Source organism: Ailuropoda melanoleuca, chromosome 12 (assembly GCF_002007445.2).
Source record: "Ailuropoda melanoleuca isolate Jingjing chromosome 12, ASM200744v2, whole genome shotgun sequence".
NCBI classification, from domain to species: Eukaryota; Metazoa; Chordata; class Mammalia; order Carnivora; family Ursidae; genus Ailuropoda; species Ailuropoda melanoleuca.
The window spans coordinates 28,551,587-28,562,423 of NC_048229.1; the positions used below are offsets into that span (position 1 = coordinate 28,551,587).

The 10,837-nt window shown below is 41.0% G+C and overlaps 1 protein-coding gene and 1 non-coding gene across 2 annotated transcripts; both read left to right on the plus strand.

The window, feature by feature from the left end:
* The first annotated feature begins 1,047 nt into the window (after positions 1-1,047).
* On the plus strand, positions 1,048-1,959 carry LOC100484387 (vomeronasal type-1 receptor 4). Its single transcript, XM_002927586.2, has one exon. The coding sequence runs from the start codon at positions 1,048-1,050 to the stop codon at positions 1,957-1,959; it is 912 nt and encodes a 303-aa protein (XP_002927632.2).
* A 4,282-nt stretch (positions 1,960-6,241) lies between these two features.
* Positions 6,242-6,345, plus strand: LOC117795366. The gene has a single exon (XR_004619334.1). It is a non-coding gene; the product is annotated as a U6 spliceosomal RNA (small nuclear RNA).
* The last annotated feature ends 4,492 nt before the right edge of the window (positions 6,346-10,837 follow it).

Genomic DNA, 10,837 nt, shown 5'->3' on the forward strand with positions numbered 1-10,837 from the left:
ATTTGTCACGGAGCAGGTCCATATACAATTATACTACAATCAGCACATCTAGATTTTATGAAGATATTTAAAACTTTTTCATAGTCGGTATTAGCCTATATGATAAACATTTACACATAAATGGAAACTTGTTACAAAAATATAAAATACCAAGTGTAAAATGATATAACAAAGTATGAAAACATCTAAATATACACCTGTATTTTGAAGGTATTTATTTATTTATTTTTAAAGATTTTATTTATTTATTTATCAGAGAGGGAGAATGAGCACGGCAGGCAGAGGGAGAAGCAGGCTCCCTGCTGAGCAAGGAGCCCAATACAGGACTCCTCCATCCCAGGACCCTGGGATCATGACCTGAGCTGAGGACAAACACTTAACCGACTGAGCCACCCAGCTGTCCCTACACCTGTATTTTGAAGAATACACCTAACTTAGTTAGAACAAGATCATTGTTAAAGGCCCAGCCAGGTTCACATCACCCCGTTCCCATCAAAATGATTTGAATTTGATACATCATTAACCTTTCTCTGCCTCAGTGTTCCTTATCTTTTCCATGGAAATGCTAGTACTGACTCTCTCATGAACTTGTGAAGAATCCAGGATGTACACACACGTATACAGTATGAATCGTGCTCTGTAGAAAACACTTAATGTTAAACAGTCGGTACTTGGAAACCTGTTAAAATATGTTAAGTGTAAGTAATTTTTTTTTAAGATTTATTTATTTATTTATTGGGCAGAGAGAGACAACATCGAGAGAGGGAACACCAGCAGGGGGAGTGGGAGAGGAAGAAGCAGGCTCACAGCGGAAGAGCCTGATGTGGGGCTCGATCCCATAACGCCGGCAGACGCCCAACCGCTGTGCCACCCAGGCGCCCCCTAAGTAATTATTTCTAAGTTGGAACTAATGTAGGAGGAAAATGCCGAACTCCAGCTGGCATGGCACCTAGAGCTCACACGTCATGGTCCCATGCAGGAATCTCTGGCTCGGAGGATGAACATCTCTCCCTGGGAACGGACAGAAAGGCTGACAGGGATCTGGCGATGGGAATCACCTTTCTATCACAGAGTACTGTTGGAATTCTGGGGAATTTCTCTCTTCTTTACCATTATCTCTTCCTTTACTTGACAGAATGCAGGGTTAGGTCCACAGATGTGTTTCTCAAGCACCTGACTGTGGCCAATCTCTTAGTTATTTTTTCTAAAGGAATCCCCCAAACGACGGCAGATTTGGGGTTGAAATATTTCCTTAGTGATTTTGCATGCAAACTTGTTTTCTACGTTCACAGAGTGGGCAGGGATGTGGCCATCGGAACCACCTGCTTCCTGAGTGTCTCCCAGGTGATCACGATCAGTCCCGGGGACTCCAGGTGGGCGGGGCTTAGAGTGAAAGCTGCCAAGTACCTGGGCACCTCCAGCTTCCTCTGCTGGGTCCTGAACATAATCCTAAATGTTACACTTATTCTGTCCATGACTGGCAAAAGGAACAACAGAAACATGACAAGCAACAGAGATTATCACTACTGTTACTCCATAGATGGCAGCCTCACAGTACAGTTACTGGTTTTGGCATCAGTGTTCTTCCGTGATGGTTTCTGTTTTGGGCTCATGATCTGGGCCAGCAGCTCCATGGCTTCCATCGAGCACCAGCACAAGCGGCGGGTCCAATATATTCACAGCAACACTCTGACCCCGAGACCCTCCCCTGAGACCGCAGCCATCCGAAGCATCCTTGTCCTGGTGAGCACCTTTATTTCCTTGTGGACACTGTCCTTCTTCTTCCACATTTGTGTGGTGGTGTTTAACAACCCCAGTCCGTGGATGAGGAATGCTTCTGTACTACTCAACGCACGTTTTCCTACTGTCAGCCCCTACATCCTCATGAGCCACAACCCCAGAATGTCCACCCTCCGCTTTCCTTGCAAAGGAACACGAAAGCACTTAAACTTATCCTAAATATGTAAATTGTATGTTTATTCAGATGGTCGTTTATTTATAATTCCCTTCAGGGTATAAGCACAGCTATGAAACAGTCACATGGCAAGAGTAGCAAACAAGAATGACGGAGCTGCTGCTTCCCAGTAACCATTAACATGAATGGCAACTGTAGATGCAACAGAAATTTGTTAACATGTATGCAATTGACATGTATGACGTTTGCAGTGGAGGAGTTCAGATTCTATGTAGTGATTTCAACAGTGGTTCCGGAAACAATTTGCAGATTATAAAGAAGTCATTAAGAATACAACTTTCAGGGACGCCTGGGTGGTTCAGTGGGTTGAGCATCTGCCTTCCGCTCAGGTCATGGTCGCAGGGTCCTGGGATCGAGTCCCACATCCAGCTCCCTGCTCAGTGGGGAGTCTGCTTCTCCCTCTGCCTGCCACCCCTCCACCCCACTTGTGCTCCATCTATCTCTGACAAATAAATAAATAAGATCTTTAGCAACAAGAAAAAGAATACAACTTCCAATCTGATACAATAAATTTTTCAGACACTAAACACTAATGGGATTGTAGGAAGAGAGTGATACAACCAAAACACTGGTTGAGATGGTCATTCCAAGAAGCCAAAAAACCGAAGAACGGAGTAAGTGAAACTGGAGGGTAAATTCCGTTTCAGAGAGTACAGACACTGAAGGAAAAGTCATGGATATTACATCACGTCCATAGAGAGACCCTAGTCATTTGAAGTAAGATGTTATGGAGGGAGATAAGCATATGTAAATGTTTTCATGTAGCAGTGGCCATTTAAACTGCAGTTAGACAAATGAGATCACAAAGTAGTTGTGTTGGTTTGTTTGTTTGTTTTTAAGATTTTATTTATTTGAGAGAGAGAGACAGAGAGAGAGAGAGCAGAGAGCAGGGGCAGAGGAAGAGGGAGAAGCAGACTCCCTGCTGAGCAGGGAGCTCGATGTGGGACTAGATCCCAGGACCCCGGGATCATGACCTGAGCCAAAGACAGATGCTTAACCAACTGAGCCATCCAGGCGCCCCCACAAAGTAGTTTTTTGCAGATTTTTAAAAGATATCATGTAAAGTGTTGCTTATTAAAAATGGCAAGGATGTGGAGAATGGGGAGCCCTCCTACACTGTCAGTGGGAATGCAAGCTCGTGCAGCCACTCTGGAAAACAGTATGGAGGTTCCTCAAAAAGTTAAAAATAGAGCTAATGACCCAGCAATTGCACTACTATGTTATTTACCCAAAGGATACAAACGTAGTGACCCAAAAGGGCACATGCACCCCAGTGTTTATAGCAGCAATGTCCACAATGGCCAAACTATGGAAAGAGCCCAGATGTCCATCGACAGATGAATGGATAAAGAAGATGTGGGGTATGGGGCGCCTGGGTAGCACAGTCGTTAAGCGTCTGCCTTCGGCTCAGGGCGTGATCCTGGCGTTATGGGATCGAGCCCCACATCAGGCTCCTCCGCTGGAAGCCTGCTTCTTCCTCTCCTGCTCCCCCTGCTTGTGTTCCCTCTCTCGCTGGCTGTCTCTCTGTCAAATAAATAAATAAAATCTTAAAAAAAAAAAAAGAAGATGTGGGGTATATACAATGGAATATTACTCAGCCGTCAAAAAATGAACTTACCGTTTACAAAAACATGGATGGAACTAGAGGATATTATGTTAAGCAAGTAAGTCAATCAGAGAAAGACAATTATATGATCTCACTCATACTCAGAATTTAAGAAACAAAACAGAGGATCATAGGGGAAAGGAGGGAAATATCAAATAAGATGAAATCAGAAAGGGAGACAAACAATAAGGGACTCTTAACTATAGGAAACAAACTGAGGGTTGCTGGAGGGGAGGTTGGTGGGGGATGGGTAACTGGGTGATGGGCATTAAGGAAGGCATATGATGTAATGAGCACTGAATGTTATATGCAACTGATGAATTACTGAACTCTATCTCTGAAACTAATAATATACTATGTTAATTACTTGAATTTAAATAAAATTTAAAAATTTTAAATTTAAAAATATAGTTAAAAATAAATATATAAATATCTATTTATATATTAAAAATATTTAAAAGTTTAAATTTAAAAAATTTTTAAAATAAATAAATAAATAGGCGTTCCATTTGGGACAAAATTGTATGGATTTGGGAATCTGTATAAGGTAGGTTTTTTCCATAATGTGAAGATGCCAGTTGGACATGGTGGCAGAAATAGGTCCAAGGTGCCATCCCATGACTCAAAGATAAGGAATAAGGTTAGGGTCCTGTCTTCCATCTCTCAAGAAGTGATGGGAGAATGGTCATTTGGAGGGGTAAACCATGAATCCATTTGATTGATGGTAATTTTTGGCCTGTGGCTATTCAGATGAAAAAAATGGACATTTCTACAATTTTACAAATTATTTTAATATTGGTTTCTACTGTATGTATATCATAAAACTGATATGAAGACTTGAGGTTTTAAATATTAGAAACAAAGAATTTGTTTCATGTAATGGATGTCTATTTAATGTTCTGTCAAAGAAATAGAGAAACACATTTTAAGCTCACAATACACTTAAAAATATTTACAACATATTAGACACTAAACAGTATGCTTGTGTGTGCCACTCCCATCTGTGTATTTGTATTTCAATGTGTATATATATACACACACACACACACACACATCTGTATGTATACACCTGTTCATGATTGTTGTGTTTATATATGTACGTAAGTACAAATTTAAGATCAGTCAAATTATGTTTGTTTTTTATCTATAACATTGGAAAACTGTAAATAGAAAATAATAGCAAACTGCTTTAACATTAAATTCTATTTTATTTGATATGCATATCTAGATGCTAGTTATTGGTTTAAATTTACATGGAATGTATTTCATTTATCTATGTGAATCCTTATATTCTAGGTATCTCTCTTGGAAAAATATCCAAATAAATATATTTTTTAATTTATTTTTTTATTTTTTTACTGATTTAGAAGTAGTCTTTAAGTCTAATGCAGAAGTGGATATATTTTTAGGAATGGATTCAACAAGTTCTTGTGTGCTCTTCATTATACCTGTTGTATTTTCTTACTCCTTCTAAATTAACTTTTATCATTTCAACTATTTAAAATAACTATAGGGGCACCTGGCTGGGTCAGTTGGCAGAGCATTTGACTGTCAATTTCAGGGCTGTGAGTCTGATCCCTACGTTGGGTATGGAGCCTACTTAAATAAATAAATAGGGGCATCTGTGTGGCTCAGTCAGTTAAGAGACTGACTCTTGATTTTGGCCCAGGTCATGATCTTGGGGTTGCGGGATCAAGCCCTAAGTGGGGCTCCGTGCTCAGAGTGGAGTCTGCTTGGGATTCTCTCTCTCTGTCTCCCTCTGCTCCTCCCCCTGCTTGTGAACACTCTTTCTTTCTCAATAAATAAAATCTTAAAAATTAAATAAATTAAAAAATTAACTAAATTAATTAAATAAAAAATTTAAAAATAAAATAAAATCTTTAAAAAATAAAATAACTGCATTTTACTTCTTTCTTTTAGAAGTTGTATAATCAATTGGTTAAACTCCATGGGATGAATTTTTCTTTTTTTGATTTTGATCCTTATATTTTGGCTTTATCTCTTGAAAAAATACCCAACTGAAAACAGTAAAATATGTTTAACTTTAGCAAGAGTAGTGTGTCTGTATTTAATACATTAATGGTTGTAATCTGGATTATAATTATCAATTTATATTGTGGTCGTCATTACACCAGATATATGTTCTTTGTTGTTCTATCATAACTTTCTTTTTTATTTTGGAAATAATTCTGTTACCCCTTTCAAATCGGTGGTTATACATTCAGTGTATTTAATTTTTTTTTTTTAAGATTTTATTTATTTGACTCAGAGAGAGAGAGCACCAGCAGGGGGAGCAGCAGAGGGAGAGGGAGAAGCAGGCTCCCTGCTCATGACCTGAGCCGAAGGCAGACACTTAACCGTTTGAGCCGCCCAGGCGTCCCAGTATAGTTTATTTTTTTTTAAGATTTTATTTATTTATTTATTTATTTATTTATTTATTTATTTATTTATTTATTTATTTGACAGAGAGAGAGGCAGCAAGAGAGGGAACACAAGCAGGGGGAGTGGGAGAGGGAGAAGCAGGCTTCCCGCTGAGCAGGGAGCCCAATGCGGGGCTCGATCCCAGATTGCTGGGATCATGACCTGAGCCGAAGGCAGACACTTAACGACTGAGCCACCCAGGTGCCCCCCAGTATAGTTAATTTTTAACTTAGAAATTATAGCATATGGCAGCACATGTACTAAAACTGGAATAATATGGAGAACATTAGCATGGCCCCCATGCCAGGATGACACACAAATTCATGAAGAGTTCCATTTTTTTTTTAAATTACAGCATACTGTTAAAAACTACTTGAGTACAGTTACTTTATATATTTAAATCACTGGACAGTATGATGGCAACCCAACAAAACAAGTAAGCTCTCCCACCACATTTTCTTGTTCATCTGTATTTTTTAAAGTGTTGACATCATGTGCACAGATAATAAACTCACACCTCAATGAAATTTGACAAACTAAATATGCCTCTATTGAACACCTAGCTTTTTTTTTTTTAAAAAAGATTTTATTTATTTATTTAACAGAGATAGAGACGGCCAGTGAGAGAGGGAACACAGCAGGGGGAGTGGGAGAGGAAGAAGCAGGCTCATAGCGGAGGAGCCTGATGTGGGGCTCGATCCCATAACGCTGGGATCACGCCCTGAGCCGAAGGCAGATGCTTAACCACTGTGCCACCCAGGCGCCCCTTTTTTTAAGATTTTATTTATTTATTTGACAGAGAGAGAGAGACAGTGAGAGAGGGAACACAAGCAGGGGGAGTGGGAGAGGAAGAAGCAGGCTCATAGCGGAGGAGCCTGATGTGGGGCTCGATCCCATAACACCAGGATCATGCCCTGAGCTGAAGGCAGACACTTAACCGCTGTGCCACCCAGACACCCCAAGAACACATAGCTTTTTAAAAAATGCATAGGTGTAGAAGATTGTCAGCATTCCACAGAAACCATACTTTTCCCCCTAAATTCTCGGTACTTCCACTAAATAACCAATATTCTGACATCTAAGAGCATAGAAAGTTTTCAGTCTGTTTTTAGTTTTAGCAAATGAAAGAATACAGCATCCGCTTACTTTCTATTTTTAGTATTCCATGTGTTGTTTGTGAATCTGCCTATATTGACTATCAAAGAATTAATTCAATCATTCCTCTGTTGTAATTCACGTAAGTGGTTTTCATTTTGGGGCAATTAGGATAACACCCACATGTAAATTCCTTTCTCTTTGTGAGACATGTATGTATACCTTTGGGTGTATACATCGTAGTGGAATTTTTTGACCATAGGCTTAATACCTGTCTGGCTTTATTGCACATCGTGAAATATTTTCCAAAATAAACTAATTTTTTAAACTAATTTTCACAGCCAGCTGCAGAGTACGAGATTTCTGGTTTATCCTAATTGTGCCAACACTTGGTATTTTCTGGCATTTTCATTGTAATATTCTTGTTGGTGGTTGTTCCCAGTAAGGATTTTACTTGCCTTTTCTTGATAACTAAGAAAGTTGAATATCTTCTCAGATATTGACTTTGGACAACCTTTTTTTTTTTTTTCCAAAGGGTCCTTTGGTATATTTTTGCCATTTTTTTATTGTGCCCTATTTCTAGTTGGCTTATGGCGGTTCTTCGTACGTGCTGTGTAAAACTGCCTTTTCAGGGTGCACTCTTTGTCTCTAGATCTCATGAAGACCAGCTCTGATTTTTGCTATTACTTGTCATTTCCCATTGTATTGTGTTTTTCATTCAGTGTCAGAAATATTTTCCCATACTAACGACACGGGTGATCTCCTTTGTTTCCTTCTTTAAATTATGTCAACCATTACAGCATTATGTAGAAATCCATTCAGAATCACTTTTCAGTGATGTGTGTAGCAATTGATAGTTTTTCAGTAAGACTAATAAATTTCAATTTATTTAGAAAATATCTGTGTCGTGGCTCCTTATCTTTTCTCTCACCTATTACTGCCTCACCAGATAACAGCACATCTTCATTGGAACTGACATTTTTTGGTGAATTTTTGTGATCATTCTGCCCATCTCTCCCTGCCTCCTGAAGCCATTAGCCATCCCCTGCACCACACATCAAAGTCCTGGAATCTTTAACGGGCCTTTTTGTTCAAAGGACCAATTTTTCTCATATATAAAGGAAGAGGTCAGCCCTGTAGTGAAAATTTCCTCAGGCATCTCGTATTTTTTTAATATGTTTATCAGCTTCCATTAAAAACGGTCTTAACAAGGATAATATTTTGTGTAACAAAAAGCCTTTAATGCAGATGTTTCTTTATTGGAGGCCATGTATCAATTAATTGCTCGACCAATATAATAAAGATAATGGATTTCTCTTAGGCAAAAGTTGGGCAGGTTGGCTTATGACCCACCTTAAGACACTGGGGTTTGTTAAGTTTGTGGATCCTCACCTAGGATGCAAATCTCCAATGTGAACATAACCTCCTGGGGCTGTTTGCAATCCCCTCCACACCCCGGTTTTTTGGAAAGGCAAGGGAAGCAAAAGCAGACAGGCAGCTCTTGCTGTCATTAGGTCTTTCATTGCAGACCCAGGATTCTCCTGCGATCTGCCACCGCCCATGAAACTGACAACCTAATTACTTTGCTACCAAATAGGGTAAAATTTAAGACCCTTCTGTTAGGTTCTGCAGACCCTAGACAGGCAGAGGACCCATGCTTGGGGTAAAGATTCGAGGAAATCTGAGTTCTGGGTTTAACTTTGGGTTTTTGGTGGAAGAGATCAGAAAGGGGATGTGACCGCCCCTTGACGTGAAAGCCGGCCCCAGGCAATGGGAGGCTTCTCACTCCCTCCCTTGTCCTTGGAATGTACACTCTGCCCACGGTTCCTGGTGGGAACTGTTCCAAAGACATAGCGTAAGGTGTCGTTGAGACCAGCTGGGCAGTGCATGTGATTAAAACGCACTGAAACAGCTCTATAAACTTCTAAGATTCTGGCAGGCGGTATGGAGGTCTACTCATCTTACAGCCACCCAAGACAAGCCTCTTAAGTTCCTGTGCTTATTAAACCTGCCACCTACCAAACTGAGTGGCTTGCCACTTTCTTTGGTGTCCCACCACCCTTTGTGGACAGCTGGTTTCAGATTTCTCCTGGGGAGCTCATGAGGTTTTGACCCTACAGAAATGCTGGAAGCACCAGGAATTCTGGAGGCATCTGTGAGGGGCCAATTTGGAGAAAGGTCTGTGCGGAGCCCTGTTCATTTATACCGTGCAGGGTGGTTCTGGGTGTCCAGTTCCTTGAGGCTGGAGTTCAGGCAGGTGATTTAAAGGGGACACTGGATTCAAGTTACACACATCTACCCCGGGGCACCCACCAATCATCATATTGATCCTACCTATCCATCCATCCACCCATGAGAAGGAAGAGAATTAAAGCAGGGGAGGAACCATCAAGCACCCATGCGGGGCACAGCAGGGGGCTGGTGGAAAGCTTAGATTAGTGCTGCAGATTCTGGTCTTAAGAGGGCATAGGCTCTGACTCGGACCTGGCGCTCTTGAGGCTTCTTTTCTTAAAGCTCTTGAACTAACCTCTGCTAGCCTCGAACTGGTCTTCCACAGCCTCCATGCCTCTCTCGGCCTTACAGAATTGAAGGGAGTTAGGGTCTCGCTCTGGATTAGACTTTGGCTTAAGGGAATGTTGTGGCTGGTTGATCTCCTGTATGGACCCCGACCTCTCTCCATACCAGCTCTTCAGGCTCTTTAGGTTTCTCATTCTTACGTTCACTGGACTAGCACTCTTAGCTTCCTTCAAGAACTTTAACTTCACATTCCCAACTTGGCTAACTGTTCGGTACAACATATCTAGCTTGGCGCCTGTCGGCTTTCGACATGCCTTCCTCACTAAGCTGAATTGTGTCTAGCTTTTGATTTAAAGCGAGAAGCATGTGACTCTTCCTTTCACTTGAACACTTGGAGGCCATTATAGTGTTATTACTTGGCTTAATCTCAATATTTTTGTGTCTCAGGGAATAGGGAGGTCTGGGGAGAGGGACAGAGGTGGGGGAACGGCTGGCTGGTGGAGCAGTGAGAACACACACAACGTTTATTGGTTCAGTTTGCCGTCTTATACGGGTGTGCTTTGTGGCGCCCAAAACAATGACAATAGTAACATCAAAGATGGCGGATCACCATCACAAATATAAAAATGAAAAAAGTTTAAACCATTGTGAGAATTACCAAAACGTGACACAGGGACACAAAGTGAGTAAATACTGTTCGAAAAATGGCCCCGGTAGACTTGTTCAATGCAGGCTCGCCACAGACCTTCAATTCGCAAAAAATGCGGTATCTGTGAAGCCCAACGAAGCAAAGTATAACAAAGCAGGTATGCCTGGATTCGTCTTGTATTTCCGATGTAAAAAACTGTCGTGTACTTAGCGGTGCTTACAACATCCAGGTATAGTCTCACAGTTCCCAACTCAGAAGTTTAGCAGGCATGGCTGGGTACTCTACTTAGGACCTCACAAATCAAAAAGCACATGGCAGCTCACGTGGGCTCTTCTCTCTGACACTAGACAAGAATTCCGGTTCCAGGATCCCTCAGTTATAGGCACAAATCATTTCCTGCTCATGGTTTCCATGTGCCCCTAATCACCTGTCTCCAAAGACAACCACAGCATGGGAAGACACCCTCAGGCCTCCCTTAGGCCTCGAATCTCCAACTTACTTCTTGATCTAAGAACTTGGGTGGTTACATCGGGACCACTGAGATAATCCCTATTTTAAGGTCACTTTATTACCT

Bases quoted from the DNA above. Each gene is read 5' to 3' on its own strand.
- LOC100484387 (XM_002927586.2), top strand. From the start codon at position 1,048: ATGGGAATCACCTTTCTATCACAGAGTACTGTTGGAATTCTGGGGAAT.